A 25,087-nucleotide genomic window follows, 5' to 3' on the forward strand; every position below is an offset into this window, starting at 1 on the left:
GGAATTTATGTTTATCTAAGACAGTGGTAGTGAAGCTGAGCTATAGACCTCTGACCTTGCCCTCCTGTTATCCAACAATGGTAAACAAACTGAAATACTAGATTAGCTACTCGGGAATTCATCTGTTACAACTAGGTGGGACTGAGGGAGAAAAACAAAACTGCTCACACTTCAGTGGGAAGACTCCTACTACACTACAAAGCACAGTTTTTTAAGGGCAGACTTCCCTCTGGAATCTGGAGGGAGATAGGAAGAAACTAGAGAAAGGAGAGAGAGGGAGGGAGAGAGGGAGAGGGAGAGGGAGAGAGAGAGAGCACGTGCAAGCGAGCAGAGAGGCCGAAGTCAGATCTGACAAGATGGCCGGGCTGCCCCGCAGGATCATCAAGGAAACCCAGCGTTTGCTGGCAGAACCTGTTCCTGGTATTAAAGCAGAACCAGATGAGAGCAACGCCCGCTATTTTCATGTGGTCATTGCTGGCCCTCAGGATTCCCTCTTTGAGGGAGGGACTTTTAAACTTGAACTATTCCTTCCAGAAGAATACCCAATGGCAGCCCCTAAAGTACGTTTCATGACCAAAATTTATCATCCTAATGTAGACAAGTTGGGAAGAATATGTTTAGATATTTTGAAAGATAAATGGTCCCCAGCACTGCAGATCCGCACAGTTCTGCTATCGATCCAGGCTTTGTTAAGTGCTCCCAACCCAGACAATCCACTAGCAAATGACGTAGCGGAGCAGTGGAAGACGAACGAAGCCCAAGCCATAGAGACAGCTACAGCATGGACTAGGCTATATGCCATGAATAATATTTAAATGGATCTGATCATCACATGTGCATCACTTCTCCTGTTCTGCCAAGACTTCTTCTGGTTTTTTTTTTTTTTTGCATTTAATGGACAGTCTTAGACACATTACAAAATAAAAAAAGCTCAGATATCTTCAGTCCTTTGGTGATTAAATACACATTAGCAAATCTGTGTCTTGTCCTGATTCACTGTTAAGCATGAACAGAGGCTAGAAGCATCACCTGGATTGTTGCGAAACATTTAAGAGCAGTGGTCCCTCTCTGATTTTACTCATTTCCCCATCATGGTTTAAGTATAAGGCACTGTGAATGAAGGTAGTCGTCAGGGTTAGCTGCAGGGGGTGTTTTTTATTTTTTTTTCCTTTGAGGAGGGATGTTTTATATTTTACAGGCTCCTTCCTCCCACTTTATGGTGATCTAATTGCATTGGTTAAAGCAGCTACCCAGTTCTTTAGAATATGCTCTCTAGCCAAGTCTAACTTTTCTTTAGACACTGTAGATGGACAAGCTTTATTGTTTGAACCAAAATGGGAACATTAAGAAAACATCACAGCCCTCACTAATAACATTGTGACTTTGCTATCAAGTGTAGAATCCTCCCTTCAAGAAAAAGCTTGTGACCATTTTGTATGGCTTGTCTGGGAACTTATGTAAATCCTTTAAGTTTTAGTAAAATATTTTTTGTTATTCTAAAAAAAAAGAAAGAAAGAAACTAAAGAAAGGAAAGGCTCAGAAAACCCAACCTGGAAAACATGACAGCAAACACCAGGGCAATGATTTTTTTTTTTTTACCTTAAAATCTAAGGGTTCTAGTTTAGTCAGTAGATAATCTGTTTCTAGGATTATTATTTCTGAGGGACAAGGGAGTTAAGAATGCTGTCGTTCAAACTTTGCTTTGGCTGAAAGAAAAGCAGCAAACAGGTAAAGGTACATGTCTACTGTCTTAATCTCCAGTCATGGTTTACCCAAACAGGGTACAATAGGTTAAAAAAGGTAATTTGGTGGCAAAATGATCGGCACAGACAAAACCCTGAAGAGGGCTAAGGACCGGAGTGGTTATCCATCCTAAAGCTAGACGTAAAAACTTAGAAATAATGAGGAAAGAGCCTATAATTTTGTGCTATGGTTTGGCACTGGAGATCTTTGCTCAGGTCCACTCTGAGTGTAAAATGGCCTACTTGATTAGTCTGTGTAGGCATGACCGTATGATCTTTTATTGGACTATAGGAAGTCATGATACATTTTTGCATTGAAAACATAGGAAAAAACCATTATGACTTTGACAACTTAATATATCCTAAAATTAACTTGTGGTTTTTATTTTATTTTATTTTTATTTATTATGTATTGGATAGAGACAGAGAAATGGAGAGGGTGTTCCAGGAGGTGGCGCACTGGTTGAAGTATTGGACTCTCAAACAAGAGGTCCCAAGTTTGATCCCTGGCAGCACATGTACCAGAGAGATTTTTGGTTTTTTCCTCTCCATCTCCTCCTACCCTCTCATTAATAAATAAAATATTAAAGAGAGATAGAGAAATTGAGAGGGAAAGGAGAGATGGAAAGAGTGTGGGGGCCTGGTGATGGCGCAGCAGGTTAAGCACACATGGTAGTAAGGATCCCGGTTTTAGCCCCTGGCTCCCCACCTGCAGGTGTCTCTTATCTCTCCTCCTCTTCTCCATTTCTCTCTGTCCTATCCAACAACGACAACAATAACAACAATAATGATAACAGCAACGATGAACAAGAGCAACAAAAGGGGGGAAAAAAGTCCTCCAGGAGCAGTGGATTCGTAGTGCAGGCACCAATACCCAGAGATGACCCTAGAGACAAAAAAAAAAAAAAAAGGAGAGAGAGAGAAAAAGAAAGAAGAAGAAGGAAGGAAGGAAGGAGGGAAGGGAAGGGAAGGGGAGGGGAGGGGAGGGGAGGGGAGGGGAGGGAAGGGAGGGAGGGAGGGAGGAAGGAAGGAAGGAAGGAAGGAAGGAAGGAAGGAAGGAAGGAAGGAAGGAGAGTGTGCAGGTAGAGACTGGGGTCTTCAACCTGGGACATCTGCATTGTAACGTGTGTACTCAACCAGATGCACCACCATCCAGCCTGTAACTTTTTTTTTAACCAGAGCACTGCTCAGCTCTGGCTTATGGTGGTGTGAGGGACTGAACCTGGGACTTTGAAGCCTTAGGCATGAGATTCTCTTTGCATAACATTATACTATTTAACCCAATCCCATAACTCTTTATCACAGGTAGTAAATGACTTGTTGCACAGCCATTCTATTTTCTAGATTATTTCTAAGATTTAAATCTACTGTTTATTGTTCTCAGCAGGTTTACTGAAGTGAGTCAAAAAGTTGTAGAGTAAGCCATTAGCCAACTGCAGCTTGGCTAACGGGCTTGTGCACACATGTATGTATAGTATACTAGACATAAGATAAAGAGGGGTGGAACCAGATCTCTGCAGCTTTGCAAGGTTTGATTGTTTATAGAGTCCCCTTCCACTCTTTTAGTCTGTTATGAGTCATCGTCATATGCCATTTTATTATCTCAAAAACAGTCTCTGGCATTTTTATTTTGTACAATATAGTTTTTTTTTCTCTTCCTCCGCCTCTCTGTGTGTCTCCCCGCCCCCATAATGCTTTGCTTATGCATTTTCAGCTGCAGCTATTGTCTGTTCCTCCATATAGGAATTCAATTTTTCCCCAGTTTGGCTAGAAATAGCAACTTTTGTACTTGATTATTTCACCTTTGGAATCTGACTTAGAAAAGCATGCCTTCTGTGACCAGAACTTGGCTCTATTTTCCACAAACGCTTGGTTTTGAAATGTGGGCTTACGTTATATCAAGGGGATGTTTAAATACTGGAGTGAAAACTTGAAATTAAGGAGTAAGAGGGATCAGATTCAAGAGTAAGTAGTGATGCCCAGTGAATCTGTATGCACGGCCACTTTCAGCATAGTAATGCATACAGTAAGTGAACTAGGCAAACTCAATAGACACTCTTGAAAATATGGCATTATTAAAAAAAAAAAAGCAAGCTGATATTTTCTCTATCCTATGGACTGAATTTACCACCAAAACTTGAAGCTCTTATTTCTTTTAACCATGTAAACCTATCAGGTAATTCAAACAATTGATCTCAAATCCTAGTTGTTTGATCTTAAAACACAAGAGTAAACAAAATTTTCTGTCCACTACAGTCTAGATCTGTAATGTTCAGGTTTCAAATAGTCTCTTTTTTTTTCAATCTTGTGGTTTTGGTGCCACTACTTTTCAAGATTTTATTTATTTATTAATGAGAAAGATAGCAGGAGAGAGAGAAAGAACCAGGCATCACTCTGATACATGTGGGATTGAACTCAGGACCTCATGTTTGAGGGTCCAATGCTTTATCCACTGTGCCACCTCCCAAACCACCAATGTTTCCTTTTTATAAATAAAAAGAAAAAAAAAAAAAAGAAAGAAAAGAAAGTTCTTTAAAAATAAATAAAATAAAATAAAATAGCATGAGAGGAGGGGGCTGGGCAGTAATACATCAGGTTATGCCAGTTCAAGCCACTGGCTTCCCACCTACAGGGAAGAAGTTTCCCAAGTGGTGAAGCAGGTCTGCAGGTGTCTATCTTTCTCCCCACCCCTGTCTTCCTCTCCTCTCTTGATTTCTCTCTATCTTATCCAATGATAACAGCAATGACAACAACAATAATAACAACAATGATAAAACAACAAGGGCAACAAAGGAGAATAAAATGGCCCCCAGGATTGGTGGATTCGTAGTGCAGGCACAGAGCCCCAGCGATAACCCTGGAGGCAATAAAAAAAAAAAAACATGAGTGGCCACCAAATAGAGCTCAGACCTTTGCTGTACATGAGGCTCTGGGTTTGAGCTCTAACACTACATGGGAGGACCATGATCAGTACTGGGGAAATGCCACTGATAGTGGAGTGGTGCTGTAATGTTTCACTCTCCCTGAGAAAAGCTGAAAAAGCAATTTTTTTTTCTACTGGATTTTTCTACTCATTTCTCCTGGGCTGTATTTAATTATTTAAAAAAAAAAAAAAAGTTAAAGCAGCACATATGAGCCAGGCCTTGATGCACCTGGTTGGGCACACATGTTACAATGTGCAAGGATCCTGGGTCAAGCCCCAGTCCCCTCCTTCAGAGCAAAAAATGGTGAAGCAGTGCTGCCAGTATCTTTCTGTCTCCCCCTTCCCTCTTGATTTCTGTCTCTATCTGATAAATAAATAGCATCAAAGCAGATCACAAAAATCAGTACAAAGAGCAAGTGATAAGGAAATCTCCCTCAAAAGCACAAATGAATTTTAACCTTTTAAAATCAGTAGTTATATATTCATGGTTATAATACTTCTACCTCACTATTCACAAACGATAAAGACTTGAAATGTATTGGAAAGAGGAAGCAGTCTTAAAAGGAGATCCACAGGGGCCGGGTGATGGTGCACCTGGTTGATCACACATGTTACAGTGTGCAAGGACCCAGGTTTAAGCTCCAGGTCCCAACCTGCAGGGGGAATGCTGATTCACGAGTGGCAAAGCAGTGCTGCAGGTCTCTATCTCTTCCCCTATCTCCCCTTTCCTCTCAATACTGGCTATCTCTATCAAATAAAGATTTAAAAAGTATTGGGGGAGTTGGGTGGTAGCACAGTGGGTTAAGCGCACACGGTGCCAAGCACAAGGACGAGCGTAAGGATCCCGGTTTGAGCCCCTGGCTCCTCACCTGCAGGAGAGTCACTTCACAGGCAGTGAAGCAGGTCTGTAGGTGTCTATCTTTCTCTCCCCCTCTGTCTTCTACTCCTTTCTCCATTTCTCTGTCCTATCTGACAACCACTACATCAATAACAACAACAATAGTAAAAAACGAGGGCAACAAAAGGGAAGAAATAAATAAAATTTAAAAAATATTGGGCAGGGGTACACAGCATAATAGTTATGCAAAGAGACTCTCATGCCTGAGGCTACAAAGTCCCAGGTTCAATCCCCTGCACCACCATAAACCAGAGCTGAGCAGTGCTCTGGTAAAATAAATAAATAAATAAATATTAAAAAAATATTTTTAAAAATTATTTTAAAAAATAGAGACCCATGTGACTTTCATAGATGTGCAAATAGAACCTCCCCAAATAAGCTCTGCACACTGACTGATTACACACACCTTCTAGAGAAGACAGCCTGGGCTATAAACTCCAAGAGCATAATTACCTCCTGATGAATCTCACAGACTTCAAGCCAGAGAGCACAGTGTGGGTACAAAAAATATCCCTTACAATATTCTCTATTTTCCAACAGTGAAGTTTCACATACCTAAAAGACCAAATCCTGGGAATTATGCCCCAATATAGAAGGTTCAGAATATGGACTTAAGGCATTTGAACAGCTAGAAAGTGGTAAAAATAACAAAGACTGTTACTACTTAATTTAAAAATAAACATTTGAAAAATAAAACTTAATTTAATGTAACTCTAACGTCTTAAGGAAAGTTTATCCTGCTTACTTTTATTGTTTTACCAATATAATTAATGGCTTTTAAATTATGAACAGAAAAAATATGGGGGGTGTACTGGTGAGCAACTATGATTAAAACTGAAGGGAATGTTATATTTTTCAAAATTATATAATTAATTTTTACCCTATTTTCTTAAGTATTTCTCAGGAGTACAATTTCAAATAAGATTAAAATGAACCAATTATTCAAGGATTGTGATTACAGACATATTTTAAAACTTGATTTTGGGGAGTCGAGCGGTAGTGCATCAGGTTAAGTGCACGTGGTGCAAAGTGCAAGGACTGGCTAAGGATCCCAGTTCGAGCCCCCAGCTCCCCACCTACAGGGGAGTCACTTCACAGGCGGTGAAGCAGGTCTGTAGGTGTTTTTCTCTCCCCTCCTCTGTCTTCCCCATCTCTCTCCATTTCTCTCTGTTCTATCCAACAACGACAACAATAATGAATACAACAATAAAACAACTAGGACAACAAAAGGGAATAAATAATTATTTTAAAAAACAAATAAACTTGATTTTGACAGTAATGTGTGCATTCAACCCTGTGCCTTACCACCTAGTCTCCAATACTAGACTTTAATGTCATTCTTTAAAAAACTAGCTGTATATACTTTAAAGTATTGACAAAGCAGACTTACATACCCAGGATGAGTTAACAGATCTTATGATATGAAAATATGAACTCCAAACAGACAAACTCACTGAGCATAATCACCGTAATTATAATTTCTCTCTCTCTTTTTTAGTCTATTTATTTATTTACTGGATAGAGAAAGAGAGTAATTGAGAGGCAAGGGGGTGGTAGAGAAGAGAGGGTGGGGGTAGATACCATAACAGTTATGCAAAAAGATTCTCAAGCCTAAGGCTAATGGAGTCCTAGGTAAGCAGTGCTCTGGCAAGATAATTAAATTAATTAGTTAATATTTAAAAATAAAGAGAGGAAAGACGTAGAAGGGGCCAGGTGGTGGTGCACCTGGTTGAGCACAAATGCTACAGTGCACAGGGACCAAGATTCAAACCCCTGGTCCCACCTGCAGGGGGAAGCTTCATGAGAGGTGAAGCAGTGCTGTAGGTATCTCTGTCTTTCTCCCTCTCCCCTCTCACTCTGTCTCTGTGTCTTTATCCAATAATACATAAATATTAAAAAAAAAAAAAAAAGAAGGGAAAAAGACATCTGATCTGCAGCACTACCTCACTGCTCAAGAAACTTTGAACCTGGGTTCCTGCCCATTCTAATATGTGCACTCAATTGGGTACATCCAGCTTCTTATACAAGACTTTTTAAAAGACATTTCAAACCTTCTATTTATTTTATTAGTTAATGAAATGGACAACTTTGTTTAGGTTTTTAAAGCTGTAAATGACTCCATTTAAATGTCATAAAATAACCAAGACCGAAACAAATTAAAGAGTAAGAATACCAGTAACAACTAAATAACTGTTCTCTTTAAGTAGTACTGTATTCAATAATGTTGCATCCTTGAATGCAATTTCTAAAATACATTACATATAATCCAAGTACTTTCATGCCATTTCCATCTGTTCTAATATGTAGAATAAGGATATGTAGATAGGCCTAACACATGTACACTGAGAACAGAATACAGTAAATATCCATGGACTTGGTTTAAAATAAAAATTTTTTTTCAATACTTTCTTTTCCCCCCAACAACAGTACCGTTTTTTACATACAAAATATTTAACTGCTTCACTGACACAAGGGAATCAGCCAATCTCTCTTAGATTACCTCTCAAAACTGGATCACTGCCCAGTCAAATATCCATACTGTTTAGATTCAAGCCTCTGCTCCATTTTAATGGAAACAAACCCTCTGCATGGTAATGACTATAGAATCACAGTACTTGCTGCCAAAATGCAGTGCCTGTTTCTATTGGCAATCATTTTTGCTTTGAATGGAAAATTCCAAGATTATCTGTATCTTCTTGAGGGTAAGCTATTAAGAGAAAAGGTAAAGTATACAAATGTTTCTATATACATTTTGTCAACTTCCCAAAAGTATTTGCATTCCTTCTTCATATGGAAAGGAACTACAAGAAAATAAGCAACATTTGAAAATACTGTCTTAAATATATGAACCTCTCATTAACAGGAGACCATCCCTTCAAATAAAAAGGATTCTATTAGATAATTAATAAGGTATAGATAGGCTGAATGACTACATGCCACAAGGCAAAGAGAAAAGACATTTTTTATATGAAATGCAATGAGAGTCACAATTATGGGGCTACGAGATGGGAAGAATGAAGCTTTATCAAGGACTTTTATCACTGGAGATAGCTTACCCCAGGACGGGGAGGGGAGGGGAGGGAAGGAGAGGAGAGCAAAGCATCACTCTGGCACATATAATGCCAGAGATAGAAGAACTCAGGACCTCATGCTTAAGGATCCAATACCCACCCCCAAGCTGCAAAATTAAAGTTAAACTTAAATAAATATTTACTTCATAAGAAACAGAACGGGGGAGTTGGGCAGTAGCGCAGCGGGTTAAGCGCAGGTGGCACAAAGCGCAAGGACCGGCATAAGAATCCCAGTTCGAGCCCCCCCACCACCTGCAGGGGAGTCACTTCAACAGGTGGTGAAGCAGGTCTGCAGGTGTCTATCTTTCTCTCCCCCTCTGTCTTCCTCTCCTCTTTCTATTTCTCTCTGTCCTAACGACATCAATAACAATAACTACAAAAAAAATTTTAAAAGGGCAACAAAAGGGAAAATAAATAAATAAAAAGAAACATAACAGGGAGTCAGGCAGTAGTGCAACAGGTTAAGCGCAGGTGGCCCAAAGCGCAAGAACCAGCGTATGGATCCCGTTTAAAGTCCCCAGCTCCCCACCTGCATGGGAGTTGCTTCACAAGCGGTGAAGCTGGTCTGCAGGTGTCTTTCTCTACCCCTCTCTGTCTTCCCCTCCTCTCTCCACTTCTCTCTGTCCTATCCAACAACAACAACATCAATAACAACAACAATAATAACTACAACAATAAAAAACAAGGGCAACAAAAAAGGAATAAATATTTTTAAAAAATAAATAAATAAACGAAACAGAACCATAGTAGTATTTTAGCATATGCATGCTGGTGAAATAAATGTGTACTTCTTAAGAGAAACAGAACCACAGAAGCACTGATTGTAGCATATGCATGCTAGGGATCAAACTGGAGACCTCATGCTTGTAAATCCTTAATTCTATCACTGAGTCACAAGAGTATTTTAAGGATGAATATTACAAGGGGGGGAGGAAAAAAATGAATATTACGGGCAGGGGTAGATGGCACAATGGTTATGCAAACAGGCTCTCACACCTGAGGCTCCAAAGTCCCAGGTTCAAATCCCCTGCACCACCACCACAAGCCAGAGCTGAGTAGTGCTCTGGTATTAAAAAAAAAAAAAGAAAGAAAGAAAAGACAATTACAGGGGCTCTGAGAGATAGCTCATCCAGCAGAAGGCATACTTTGCCATGTGCACAGAACCCAGATCTGAGCCCCGGTTACCACATAGGAGCACCTGCACAGGAGAGGCTTCATGAGTGGTGATGCAGTGTTGTGAGGTCTTTCCTTTCCTCCTTCTCTCCCTCTACCAGAGAGAGAAAGATATAGAACAAGAACATAGAAGAAATAGAACAAGAACATCATATGAATAGGCACAAGATACAGCAAATATTCATTCTTATAACCTTACATAAACATTTTTCTTAAACCTTACTGTAAGAAATTTATTAAAGTGCAGATTCTCGTTCCACAGGTCAAGAGCCCAAGAGTCTGCGATTGTAGCAAGCTCTAGGTGATGGTGTTAATGCACACAGAGAACACAGAGGATGAACAGCATTTGCAGTAACAGACCATAATTTAAAATCAGAGACTTAGTAAAGTACTGCTATATGGTTATAGCATTTTTGTGTTCTCAACAGCATCAAGCTACTCAGGAAGTCCACACTTTGTTATGTAACATTAGATTAGGTATTAATAGACTAGAAAAATGTTTACCTAAGGTTATAATATGAAGTTAAATAAGACTTCATGCTGAAAGTTCATATTGAATGCTAATTACTTTTTAACTTAATATTAACAGAATCTTGATTACTCAATTTCAAACCCCTCTCTTAACAGTAATTATTTTTTGTTGGGGGGTGGCGGTCATACTGTAAAAGATATTCTGCTTGAAGAAATAAAACAGTTACTTAGTAGTCAGGTGTCAGAAAATAGCTCACTTGGATAGTGCACTGCTTTGCCATAAGTAAGAGCCAGGAATGAGCTCAGCCCCCACTGCACTGAAGGAAGCTTTGGTGGTGTGGTGGCTTTCTCTAGGGAGAAGAAATCAGTAGTTACATACACACTTAGCTAATTCATCCCCAGAAATGTATCTGAGAAAGGTGGTTAATTTTCTTGTTCTCAAATTAAAATTTTAAATTGTTCATTCTGTCACCCCAAAGTTAAATAAATATCAGCTGCTCCTTCCCTGGGCTCTGGATTCCATTACCAAAAAAAAAAAAAGAGCAAACAAAAAATACCAATAACATATTCTTTCCTTTTTTAAAGATTTTATTTATTAATGAGAAAGATAGGAGGAGAGAGAGAAAGAACCAGATATCAATCTGGCACATGTGCTGCCAGGGATTGAACTTGGGACCTTCTGCTTGAGAGTCCAGTGTTTCATCCACTGCGCCACCTCCCAGACCAAAAAACAACGTATTTTCAAAAGTGAGAAATTAAGATAAAACCACTGTCAACTCCCAATTTTATGTCTCACTACAAAACTGAATTATAAGAGTATAGTCAGGTGGGGTAGATAGCATAATGGTTATGCAAACAGACTGTCATGCCTGAGGCTCCAAAATCTCAGGTTCAATCCTCCGCACCACCATAAGCCACAGCTGAGCTCTGCTCTGGTAAAGGAGTTTCCTCTCTGGTTGCCATATGAGCATTCTGCATGAACAGAATGCTCCTATAGCTAAACTTGAATGCCCACATTTCCCTTCTTAATCAGAAAAGAAAACACAAGTAGAACCTGAAATGGAATTGGCATATCGCACCAAAGTAAAAGACTCTGGGGTGGGTGGGTGGGGAAAATACAGGTCCAAGAAGGATTCAGAGGACCTAGTAGGGGTTGTATTGTTATATGGGAAACTGGGGAATGTTATGCATGTACAAACTATTGTACTTACTGTTGAATGTAAAACATTAATTCCCCAATTTAAAAAAATCAGAAAATAAAAAAAAAAAGCATTTAATGGCTCCAGGGGAAAAAAAAAAATCACTCTGGAAAAAGTACAAGTCTCCCAAAGTCTACTTCAAAACCCTAATTTTAACCCACATATTACTGCCTGGGTTCAAGAAGTGCTCCAGGTGTCTGTCTCTCGCTCTCTCTATCTCCTCCTTGCTCTCAATTTCTGTCTCTATCAATAAATAAAATAGTTCACAAATCATACTCCCCAATTAGCCAATCAGAAGCTCCCATCCTTTTGAATTCACTTTGTGGGAATGCGTTAGCAAAGACTGTGTCAAGCGTGGCAGTCAGTCATGCAAGAGGTTTACCTTTCCCCCCTAATGCTGATCCCTGCAGAGCACAGAGGGTACTCCTCATTTTTTTTTAAAGTATCTTTATTTATTGGATAGACAGCCAGAAATCAAGAGGGAAGGGAGTGATAAAAAGAGAGACAGACACCTGCAGTCCTGCTTCTTCACTTGCAAAGCTTTTCCCCTGCAGGTGGGAAACTGGGGCTCGAACCTGGGTCTTTGCACATTGTAACATGTGTGTTCAACCAGGTGTGCCACCACTGGCCCTGGGTACTCTGTTTTATAGACAGACATTCCACTTACTATACTGCTTAGCTGGTATAAAATGTATTTGAAATATTTAGAATTTACATCATGAGATAAACAGAGGGAAAAAAGAAGAGTGATAGGGACAGAGAGGTGTCATCACTCTGACACAAGCAGTACTAGGGATCAAATATGGGACCTCATGCTTGCAAGCCCAAAACTCTACCATTATACCACAAAAGGGGCTTCTACAAAGTATTTTTAAAAACTGGACTGGCAGGCAGGGGTAGAGCTTAATGATTATACAAAGAGACTCTCATACGAAGCAGAGGCTCCGATGTCCCAGGTCCAATTCCTTACACCACCAGAAGCTAGAGATGAGCAGTGCTCTGGTTAAAAATAAAAAATAAAGAAAAGGAGTCAGGCTGTAGCATAGTGGGTTAAGCGCATGTGGTGCGGAGCACAAGGACTGACATAAGGATCCTAGTTTGAGCCCAGCTCCCTACCTGTAGGGGGGTCGCTTCACAGGCAGTGAAACAGGTCTGAAAGTGTCTATCCTTCTCTCCCTCTCTGTCTTTCCCTCTTTTTTCCATTTCTCTCTGTCCTGTGTAACAATGACAACATCAACAACTACAACAATAAAAAAAAAGGGCAGCAAAAGGGAAAATAAATTAAAATATACATATACATAAAGCTGAGACTGAGCCATGTCGCACCTAGTTGAGTGCACACTTTACAAAATGCACGACAACCAGGATTCAAGCCCCTTGTCCCCACCTGCAGTGGGAAAGTTTCATGTGTGGTAAAGTAGGGCCGCAGGTGTCTCTCCGTCTCTTTTCCTCTCTATATCCCCATCCTCTCTTAATTTCTCTGTCTTAATCCAATAATAAATAAAGGTTATAAGAAAAGAAATCTTAAAAAATAGTTATCATTAAAAAATTAAACCACATGGACTATTTAGCACTGAAAATAAGAAGTAGGCAAAAATGAGTTTCTAATAGATATTAGTGTACTATTAACAAATAACATGAAAATAAAGACAACAATGAGATACTACTTCACTCCTGTGATAATGTCATATGCAGAAAAGGTAGCAGCAACAAATGCTAGAGAGGTTGTGGGGACAAAGGAACCCTCCTGCACAGCTGGTAGGAATGTCAGTTGGTCCATCCCCTGTGGAGAGCAGTCTGGAGAACTCTCAGAAGGCTAGAAATGGACCTACCCTATGGCCCTGCAATTCTTCTCCTGGAGATAGAGCCTAAGGAACCAAACACACCCATCCAAAAGGATTTGAGTATACCTATGTTCATAGTAGCACAATTTGTTAATAGCCAAAACCTGGAAGAAACCAAGGTGTCCAACAAGAGATGAGTGACTGAGCAAGCTGTGGCCTATATGCATAATGGAATACTACTAAGCTATTAAAAATGATGATTTCACCGTTTTCAGTCCATCTTGGATGGAGCTTGAGGAAATCATGTTAAGTGAAATAAGTCAGAAAGAGAAAGATGAATATGGGATGATTTCACTCTCAGGCAGAAGTTGAAAAACAAGATCAGAAGAGAAAGCACAAGTAGAACCTGAACTGGAGTTGGTGTATTGCACCAAAGTAAAAGACTCTGGGGTGGGTGGGTGGAGAGGAGAGTACAGGTCCAAAAAGGATGATAGAGGACCTAGTGGGAGTTGTATTGTTATTTGGAAAGCTGAGAAATGTTATGCATGTAAAAACTATTTATATTTACTGTCAACTGTAAAACATTAATCCCCCAATAAAGAAATTAAAAAAAAAAAAAGGCGGCTAGAAATGGACCTACCCTATAGCCTTGCAATTCCTCTCCTGGAGATATATCCTAAGGAACCAAACACACCCATCAAAAGGATTGAGTATACCTATGTTCATAGTAGCACAATTTGTTAATAGCCAAAACCTGGAAGCAACCCAGGTGTCTAACAAGAGATAAGTGGCTGAGTATGTTGTAGTATATATACAAAATGGAATACTACTCAGCTATCAAAAATAGTGATTTCACTTTTTTTTTTTTAACCTGTCTGGGATAGAGCTTGAAAGAATCTTGTTAAGTGAGTTAAGTCAGAAAGAGAAGGATGAATATGGGATGATCTCACTCATAGGCAAAAGTTGTAAAACAAGATCAGAAGAGAAAACACTAAGGGGCAGGGTAGATAGCATTATGGTTATGCAAAGACTCTCCTGCCTGAGGCTCTGAAGTCCTAGGTTCAGTGCACAACACCACCAGAAGCCAGAGCTGAGCAGCACTCTGGTAAAAAAAAAAAATAAATGAATACATATTTTTTTAAAAAATTTAAAAAACAAACTATTAATGTGGTCCAGGAGGTGGCACAGTGGATAAGGCTTTGGACTCTCAAGCATGAATTCCTGAGTTCAATCGGCAGCACATGTACTGAGTGATGTCTCATTCTCTCTCTCTCTCTCCTATCATTTCTCATGAATAAATAAATAAAAACTTAAAAAAAAATACTAAGCAGAATGTGGACTGGAGTTGGTGTACTGCACCAAAGTAAGACTCCAGGGTGGGTAACAGTGAAGGTTCAGGCCCTGGAACATGATGGCAGAGTACATAGTGGGGATTGTATGTTATGCATGTACAAACTACTGTATTTACTGTCAACTGTAAAACATTAACCCCCCCCCAATAAAAAGAAAAAGAAAAAAGCGTAACCCCAATTGGACCACATGTTCAAAAGTAAAACTAAAGCGACAATATACAGATAAAAAACAGAAGGTCCGTGAGGTGGCACAGTGGATAAAACACTGAACTCTCAAACAGGAGATCCAGAGTTCAATCCCTGGCAGCACATGTACCAGAGTAATGTCTGGTTCTTTCTCTCTACTATCTTTCCTATCTTTAATTAAGTAAAATATTTTTTTAAAAAAAAGATAAGAAAGAGCAAAGTTAAGGCTAGGGAGACAGCATAATAATTATGCAAAAGACTTTCATGCCTGAGGTCTCAGGTTCAATCCCAAGCACCACCATAACCCAGAACTGAGCAATGCTCTGATTTCTCTGCATTTCTTTTTCCTCATTAAGCCAAACTAGGGAGCCAGGCAGTAGCGCAGTGGGTTAAGTGCACATGTAGTGAAATGCAAGGGCCAGAGTAAGGATCCCGGTTCGAGCTCCCGGTTCCCCACCTGGCAGGGAGTCGCTTCACAAGTGGTGAAGCAGGTCTGCAGGTCTCTCCTCTCTGTCTTCCCCTCCTCACTCCAATCCAACAACAATGATGACATCAATAACAACAATAAAAAAACAAGGCCAACAAAAGAAAGTAAATTAAAAAAAAACAAGGGAAAATATTAGAAAAAAAGAAAATAGGGAGAAAGATAGAAATACAGAATATTTGTACAAAGGTAACACTAAAATATTTGGCTTGTAGTTATCCTCTTGGGTATCATGAGGTTAACACAGTATCCACTCAACTAAACCTCTATAAACAGTTGGTTTTCCACAACTACAGCCACTATTCCCACTTCAGTAGGCAGTAGTGTTCATAGGAAATCCAGATTTTAGCACAGCTATATACAAGATACTGGGTACTGTACAGCAAACCCTAACGAGGGGACTTTTCAAAGTTACCCAATTACCAAATAATGTGATGATAACATTAACTATCCATTGTCTTTCTGAACCCTAAGACAGCAGGGACCTCATATCTCCACTATAAAGCCTCTACTTCCCCCAGTCCTGGAACCTTTGGCTAGGGCCCACTTTCCCGTATGCCTCTCCCAATCCATATCAAATATTTCATCTGGCGATCGCAACCTAATCACAACGATTGCCACCTCAACATGCTTCACTTCAGACTGTGTCCAAAGACTTCAGGTGTGGAATGACAACCCTTCAGCTTCATTACTCGGTTAAGACCTTTCCTTTCATAGTATTCTCTAATTCCATCCCAGGTGGTTCACTTTCTAACAAAGTCCCAAAACCTAGATATATACCAGTTTCTGTGAGAGAGAGCATATATTCACACGTATCCATAAACTACTGCAAAATATATACCTGAAAGCAGAAGTACACTAGAATTTGCAGTGAGTACCCCCTAACACTTCCTCTCCACTATTCCAACGATTGCCACCTCAACATGCTTCACCTCAGACTGTGTCCAAAGACTTCAGGTGTGGAATGACAACCCTTCAGCTTCATTACTTGGGTGAGACCTTTCCTTTCATAGTATTCTCTAATTCCATCCCAGGTGGTTCACTTTCTAACAAAGTCCCAAAACCTAGATATATACCAGTTTCTGTGAGAGAGAGCATATGTTCACACGTATCCATAACTACTGCAAAATATATACCTGAAAGCAGAAGTACACTAGAATTTGCAGTGAGTACCCCCTAACACTTCCTCTCCACTATTCCAAGCTTTGGGTCCATGATTACTCAACAATTTGTTTGGCTTTGTATGTTAACTCTCTTTTTAGTCACCAGGTTCCAGATGCTATCAGGATGCTGGCCAGGCTTCCCTGGACTGAAGACCCCACCAATATGTCCTGGAGCTCCGCTTCCCAGAGACCCACCCTATTAGGGAAAGAGAGAGGCAGACTGGGAGTATGGACTGACCAGTCAACGCCCATGTTCACTGGGGAAGCAATTACAGAAGCCAGACCTTCTACCTTCTGCAACCCACAATGACCCTGGGTCCATGCTCCCAGAGGGATAGAGAATGGGAAAGCTACCAGGGGAGGGGGTGGGATATGGAGATTGGGTGGTGGGAATTGTGTGGAGTTGTACCCCTCCTACCCTATGGAGTTGTTAATTTATCCTTTCTTAAATAAAAAAATAAATAAATAAATTTTTTAAAAATCCAGATTTAGGGGGTCGGGCGGTGGTGCAGTGGGTTAAGCGCATGTGGCGCAAGGCGCAAGGACCTGCGTAAGGATCCTGGTTCGAGCCCCCGGCTCCCCACCTGCAGGGGAGTCACTTCACAGGTGGTGAAGTAGGTCTGCAGGTGTCTTTCTCTCCCCCTCTGTCTTCCCCTCCTCTCTCCATTTCCCTCTGTCCTATCCAACAATGAACTACATCAACAATGGCAATAATAATAACCACAACAAGGCTACAACAACAAGGGCAACAAAAGGGGGGGGGGGAATGGCCTCCAGGAGCGGTGGATTCATGGTGCAGGCACCGAGCCCAGCAATAACCATGGAGGAAAAACAAACAAACAAACAAAAAACCCAGATTTAGCTCCTATGTAATAAACACTAGAACCATATGAACTAGGAAAGCTGTTTATGTTTATGTCACCAAGAAGCTTCGTAAAACTGCACTGAATGAACTGGTAAGAACAGGGTCAATGAAACAGCTGATGTGGATAATGTGTTATTTTGCCATGTGTGCAATCTAAATTTAAGCCTGGCCCCCACTGCATTAAAAGAGGCTTTGGTGCTTCAGTCTTTCATTCTCTGCCTCCTGTTTCTAAAAAATAAGCATATAACCAAGTAAAATAAAATAAAAATGAACTGGTAAGTATGGAGTCTCCTCACTAAAGCTTCAACAGAGATGTTTATTCTTCATTTTTTTTCAATTAAGTTTTTCTGGCAAAAGAGATTTCATGAAAAACAGGTAATTTACTTCATATAGATTCACATCAGTTTCCTATATGATTACAATTGAAAAATAACTAAGGCTTCTAAGTCCCAGGTTCAATCACTCACAACACCATAAGCCAGAATTGAACAGTGCTCTGGTAAAAAAAAAAAAAAAAAGGAGGAGGAGGAGGAGGAGAAGAAGAAGACAGGAAAGGAAAGGGAAGGGGGAGGGGGGAGGGTTTGGGGTTGGGGGAGGGAGAAGGGAGGGGAGGGTGAGGGGGAGGGAGAAGGGAGGGGAGGGGAGGGGAGGGGGAGGGAGAAGGGAGGGGAGGGGGAGGGAGAAGGGAGGGGATGGGAGGGGGAGGGAGAAGGGAGGGGAGGGGGGAGGGGGAGGGAGAAGGGAGGGGAGGGGAGGGGAGGGGAGGGGAGGGGAGGGAAGGGAAGGGAAGGGAAGGGAAGGGAAGGGAAGGGAAGGCCAGGCCAGGCCAGGCCAGGCCAGGCCAGGCCAGGCCTCTCCCAGGTCAACTAAGAATACACAACTAGGACCACAACAGGACCGGACTAGAACGATTTCAGGAACCCACCAAATCACCAGTGATTGAAAATATGCATGGCTCATGGATAGAAAGGAGCCGAGATGTAAACTGGTCCAACCTCTGTGGAGAACACTCTGGAGAACTCTCAGAAGGCTAGAAACGGACCTACCCTATGACCCTGCAATTCCCCTCCTGGGGATATATCCTAAGGAACCCAACACATCCATCCAAAAAGATCTGTGTACACATATGTTCTTGGCAGCACAATTTGCAATAGCCAAAACCTGGAAGCAACCCAGGTGTCCAACAACAGATGAGTGGCTGAGCAAGTTGTGGTATATATACACAATGGAATACTACTCAGCTGTAAAAAATGATGACTTCACCGTTTTCAGCCGATCTTGGATGGACCTTGAAAAAATCATGTTGAGTGAAATAAGTCAGAAACAGAAGGATGAATATGGGATGATCTCACTCTCAGGCCGAAGTTGAAAAACAAGATTAGAAAAGAAAACACAATTAGAACCTGAACTGGAGTTGGCGTATTGCACCAAAGTAAAAGACTCTGGGGTGGGTGGGTGGGTGGGGAGAATACAGGTCCATGAAAGATGATGAATGACATAGTGGGGGTTGTATTGTTAAATGGGAATCTGGGGAATGTTATGCATATACAAACTATTGTATTTACTGTTGAATATAAAGCATTAATTCCCCAATAAAGAAATAAATTATTAAAAAAAAAAAAAAAGGAGCCCAGGGAGAGATTAAGTGGCTGGTAACCATCAGGCAGTTTACCAGTTGAGACACCACCTCCAGTCTGTTTCACCAACAAAAAGACAGCTGAAGGGAGGAGAGGACTCCTCTAAGACTCATCAAATGAAACTGTTAGTCTCCAATACCACTGCCCTCAGAATCTGGAGCAGCTACAGGGAGGCCCTGTGCTGATATAGGGGACAGAGAACTAACCAGGAAATTCAGGAGATCTATACCTCAGTGGCCTAGAAGTGGCACTGTGAGAGTCTCTTTGCATAACCCCTGGATTATCTCTGGCCCACCCTACTTTATCTCTTGGTCAGGAGTCAGTGATTAAGCTAAGAAGTCTACTTATAGTTTAAAAGCCCTCAGGCTCCCATAGCCTACAGGGAAGAAAAAGAACAAAAGAGGCTTTTAAGCCACTGAGCTCCAACTCAGGGATTAAAATACTATTGAAACAACTGTCAATTTCCATAACTGTGAACACTTTAATTACCTTACTTAGACACAAGTCAATCCAGGCAAGAGTGATCAGTAATTTGAAAAGTACTAAGAAAGGGACCTCATAACATACCATATAGAATGGTTAAACCAACAAGAAGAAATATTGGAGAAATGAACCAGCTAAAAGCTCCCTGGAGATTGAAGCACAAAATAATGAGGTCAACATCCAAACACTAGTTAAGGAAATAATCACAGGAGTGAGTAAAGAGTTTGAAAGAATTGTCATCAAAAATGCAGAAACAGGGAGTCCGGCGGTAGCGCAGCAGGTTAAGCGCACATGGCGCAAAGCCCAAGGACCTGCATTATGATCCTGGTTCAAGCCCCTGGCTCCCCACCTGCAGGGCAGTCGCTTTACAGGCGTGAAGCAGGTAGGCAGGTGTCTCTCTCCCAGTCTTCCCCACCTCTTGCCATTTCTCTCTGTCCTGTCTAACATATCGATGACATCAATAACAACAACAATAACTACAACAATAAAAAAACAAGGGCATCAAAAGGGAATAAATAAATAGTAAAAAAAAGAAATGGAGAAACAACAAATGAGACTCTGGAAGAAAACACTATCTCAAGGTTATTAGACAGCAGAAAGCTGAAATAGCTGAGCTAAGAGCACAACTAGCTGAACAAGCTAAAACAGTATCAGAACAGGGAAACAAAATAGATGAACTCCAGAAAACAGTAGAGGGAAGAGAGAATAGAATAAATGAGGCTGAAGACAGAATTAGCAAGATCAAGGACAAATTAGAGACAGGTAAAAAAGAAGTAAGAGATCTCAAAAAGAGATTAAGAGATACTGAAAACAACAACAGAGACCTATGGGATAACTTCAAAAGAAATAATATACACATTATTGGCTTACCAGAGGAAGAAAGAGAGGGAGAGGAAGAAAGCATTCTTCAGGACATAATAGCTGAGAACTTCTCTAGTCTAGACAACATCAAAGACATAAAGGTTCAAGAAGCCCAGAGGGTCCCAAACAGAATTAACCCAGACTTAAAGACACAAAGACACATCATATTTAGAATGGAAAGGAATAAGGATAAAGAAAGGATCCTGAAGGCTGCAAGAGAAAAACAAAGAGTCACCTACAGAGGAAAACCCATAAAATTAGCAGTAGACTTCTCCACACAAACACTACAGGCCAGAAGAGAATGACAAGCTAACTATCGAGTGCTCAATGAGAAAGGCTTTCAACTGTGAATACTGTATCCTGCTACACTGTCATTCAGACTAGATGGAGGCATAAAAACCTTCTCAGACAAGCAACAGTTGAAAGAATCAACTATCACCAAGCCTGTCCTGAAAGAAGTTCTGAAAGGTCTCCTATAAATAGTCAGACCATCATAAATAGGCCATATAGCAACACTCTAAAACTCTATAAGAATGGTGTCAAAATATTTTCAATCTTTGATAACAATAAATGTCAGTGGCCTGAATTCACCTTTTAAAAGGCACAGAGTAGGAAGATGGATCAGAAAACACAACCTAACAATATGCTGTCTACAGGAAACCCACCTAACTCAACAAGACAAACACAGACTCAACGTGAAAGGATGGAAAACTATCATAGAAGACAAAGGCCCACAAAAAAAGGGCAGGAACAGCTATTCTCATATCTGACACGACAGGCTTTAAAATAAATAAAATAAAAAAAGACGTTACTTAATGCTCAGAGGATCCGTCAATCAAGAGGATGTAACAGTTAGTAACATCTATGAACCCAATGAGAAGCCATCTAAATACATCAAACATCTACTGAAAGAGCTACAGCAATATATTAAGACCAACACAGTCATAGTATGGGACTTCAACACTCTACTCTCTCAAACTGACAGATCATCCAGGCAGAAAATCAATAAAGACATGAGGGAGCTAAATGATAAACTAGAACTATTGGACATTTTCAGAATCATTCACCCCAAGAAACTGGAATACACATACTCAAGTCCACATGGGTCATTCTCAAGGATAGACCATATGTTAGGCCACAAAGACAGCATCAGCAAATTCAAGAGCATTGAAATCATCCCAAGCATCTTCTCAGACCACAGTGGAATTAAAGTAACACTTAACAATCAACAAAAGTAAAACACTCTGGGGTGAGTAGGTGGGGAGAATATAGCTCCAGGAAGGATGACAAAGGTCCTAATGGTGGTTGTACTGTTACATGGAAAACTGAGAAATGTTATGCATGTACAAACTATTGTATTTACTGTTGAATGTAAAACATTAATTCCCCAATAAAGAAATAAAAAAATAAATAAAAAGATATTCCTTGAGGAGCCAAAAAGAAAAAAAAAAGAAAGAAAAAGAAGAAAAAGAAGTGTAGGGGGAAATCGCATAATGGTTATGAAAAAGACTTTCATGCCTGAGGCTCTATGGTGTCCCAGGTTCAACCCCACACCACCACAAATCAGAGCTGGTGAAGAGGAGGAGGATATGAAAAATAAATTGATACTGTTCACAGCATTTAGCTACTTTATATTGGGAACAGGTGGGAAACACAATTTTCTAATGCACTCTGTATAAACATTTCGTTTAAATTCTTAAAACAATTCTAAGGGGTAGGAAGGATGACTCTATTTCATAGAAAAGGACATCCAAGGACAAAGAAGTTGAAGACTATTATGGCCCATAGCAGGCAAGAACCATGTTTGTCGAGGCACAAAGACTATAAAAGATGTACAAACTGGAATGAGGAAGACAACTTAATGTTTATACAAAAATATCTTCAAGCCAGAGGCTGCAAGGCCCCAGTTTCAATCCCCCTGCACCACCACACCACCTCAGAGCTTAGCAGTGTTGGGGGGGTGGGGGGGTGCGCTAGCCGTTAGGATTTGACCTGAACTTCTGATTGAAGAGCTCAAAGCAGACTGCACACTAAGAGAGATCAAGTACTATAGTTACGGTAAGACCAAAAATAGAACATAGGTCTGCTGATCCTTCTCACTCATGCCCAATCAAGTTCTTTTGGATGCTGACACCCTTCTGAAGTTTTAAGTCAGTTGTGAATAGCACAGAAGAGTTAGTAATCCCAGTAAATAGATAAGAATGTGGAACTGATCTAGACAAGAAGGATTTGCTATAAAACAGGCATGAAGATTTCTATCAAGAAAATTCTGAACCAAAAACACTGGCACTTGCAATTTTTCTCACCTTCTACAGCAAAGATGAAATAAAATAAATAAATAAGCTTTGCCTTCCTCTGAGTTGTGAATGATTAGCCTGGATATGTTGACAACTAAGGAAAATATAACAAGACTGTCTCTCCAAGCTGTTTAGAATAGGTCTCCAATTCTATGCAAGAGAATAGGAAGGCTTAGCCAAAATGAGTCATAAACTGCAGTATTGCAACCAACTCTTCCGTAAGTATCACTGGGTCCAGAAAAAGAAATAGGTAACAGAAAGACTGCCAGGTGCCAGAGAAGTTGGGAAATGGGGATAGCAGAGTGGTGACAGGGAAGGGTATCAGGAAAGAGGTGCCAGAGAGCTAATACAAAAGGTTGATGTTCTAGGAACTACTTTATGGGCTGTATGTTAAGTGAGACACCATTAGAAGAACCAGGGGCAACTAGGAATAACAGGAAAAAACGTTAGAGGATATTTAGTTAGGTTAAAGTATGAGGGATAAGCAGCCTGGGAGGTGACATTAATAGATAAAGCAGGGGGCCCGGCAGTAGCGCAGCGGGTTAAGTGCTCGAGGCGCCAAGCGCAAGGACCAGTGTAAGGATCCCAGTTTGAGCCCCTGGCTCCCCACCTGCAGCGGAGTCGCTTCATAGGCAGTGAAGCAGGTCTGCAGGTGTCTTTCTCTCCTGCTTTCTGTCTTCCCCATCTCTCTCAATTTCTCTGTCCTATCCAACAATGACGATAACAATGATAGTAACGACAACACAGATAAACAACAAGGGCAACAAAAGGGAAAAAAATGGCCTCCAGGAGCAGTGGATTCGTAGTGCAGGCACTGAGCCCCAACAGTAACCCTGGAGACAATAAATAAATAAATAAATAAATAAATAAAACACCAAAAAACATTGGACTCTCAAGCATGAGGTCCTTACTTTGATTCCAAAATGTTGTTCCAGAGTGGTGTTCTTATCCTCCCTCCCTCTCTCTCTGCCTTAAAATTTGTTAGATTCTATTTATTAATGGGGGGGGGGGGGCGCTGCAGAAAGAAAAAAAACATCATTCTGGTACACATGCTGCTGGGGATCAAACTCGGGACCTCATGGTTGATAGTCCAGCATTACCCACTTCCGCACCTCCTGGACCACTTGCCAGTAGATTTTTAAGTCTAATGTTGAATCTACAATTATAATTTCATTTTTCAAAATGAAAAGATTATTAAGCAATTTCTCATACCCAATTTTTTTGATTTGCAATTTTTCATAGAACACAGGATATAATCTTGCCCATCAAGTGATTTGCTAAATGATCAGATCTACCTAATCATCTTCCATTTTCTTTGTTATTTAGTTTATGTTTTTTTATTTATTGGAGACAGAGAAGTCAAGAGGGAAGGGGGAGATAGGGTGAAAGAGAAACAGAAATAACTGAGAAATGTTATACATGTACCAACAACTGTATTTATTTTCAACTATTAATCCCCCCATAAAAAAAGAAAAACACCTGCAGCACAGGTTCACCATTTATGACGCTTTCCCCTCTGCAAGTGGGGACTAGGGACTTGAACCCTGATCCTTGTGCATATCATGTATTCATCCAGGTACACCACCACCAGGCTGGCACTCTGGTCTCTCTCACTTTCACTCCAACTTAGTCAAGCCAAAATTCCTATACTTCAGTAAAAGCATTTTAGTTTTTTAAAGGTACATATCATATTTCAAAAAACCGATATTCTAGGGGTGAAAAATAAAACACTATTTCTTCTCACTATATAGGTATATTACACAGTAAGTTAAAAGTTTATAAAGGTTTTTTTTTTTGCCTCCAGGGTTATTGCTGGGGCTCGTCTGCACTACGAATCCACTGCTCCTGGAAAGTTTTTTTTCCCCCTTTTGTTGCCTTTGTATCATTGTTAAGGTTATTATAATTGTTGTTATTGTTGTCATTGTTGTTAGACACCTGCAGACCTGCTTCACCACTTATGAAGCTTCCCTCCTAAAGGTGGGGAGCCAGGGACTTGAACTGGGATCATTACTCCAGTCCTTGCACTTCGTGCCATGTGGGCTTAACCCACTGCGCTACTACAAGACAACCCCCCCCCCCTTTTTTTTTTAACCAGAGAACAGCTCAGCTTTGGCTTATGGTGGTGCAGAGTATTGAACCTGGGACTTTGGATCCTCAGACATGAGAGTTTCTGCATATAATCATAATGTCACCTACCCCCACCCCATAAATAGTTCTTTTTAAAATCATCAAAGGGAGTCGGGCGGTAGCGCAGCGGGTTAACCGTACGTACTGCGAATCGCAAGGACCGGCATAAGGATCCTGGTTCGAGCCCCCGGCTCCCCACCTGCAGGAGAGTCGCTTCACAGGCGGTGAAGCAGGTCTGCAGGTGTCTATCTTTCTCTCCCCCTCCACTCTGTCTCCCCTCCTCTCTCCATTTCTCTGTCCTATCTAACAATGATGACATCAATAACAACAATAATAACTACAATAAAACAAGGGCAACAAGAGGGAGTAAA

The 25,087-nt window shown here is 40.7% G+C and overlaps 2 protein-coding genes and 1 long non-coding RNA gene across 10 annotated transcripts in view; 2 read left to right on the plus strand and 1 right to left on the minus strand.

Moving 5' to 3' along the window:
- RERE (arginine-glutamic acid dipeptide repeats) overlaps positions 1-25,087 on the minus strand; it is a 523,083-nt gene that overhangs the window by 52,136 nt on the left and 445,860 nt on the right. The window lies entirely within an intron of this gene.
- Positions 1-25,087, plus strand: part of LOC132541330 (uncharacterized) — a 42,440-nt gene that overhangs the window by 17,027 nt on the left and 326 nt on the right. The window lies entirely within an intron of this gene.
- Positions 274-975, plus strand: LOC103124035 (ubiquitin-conjugating enzyme E2 N-like). Its single transcript, XM_007534727.3, has one exon. The coding sequence runs from the start codon at positions 357-359 to the stop codon at positions 813-815; it is 459 nt and encodes a 152-aa protein (XP_007534789.1). The 5' UTR covers positions 274-356; the 3' UTR covers positions 816-975.

Source organism: Erinaceus europaeus, chromosome 11 (genome assembly GCF_950295315.1).
Source record: "Erinaceus europaeus chromosome 11, mEriEur2.1, whole genome shotgun sequence".
NCBI classification, from domain to species: Eukaryota; Metazoa; Chordata; class Mammalia; order Eulipotyphla; family Erinaceidae; genus Erinaceus; species Erinaceus europaeus.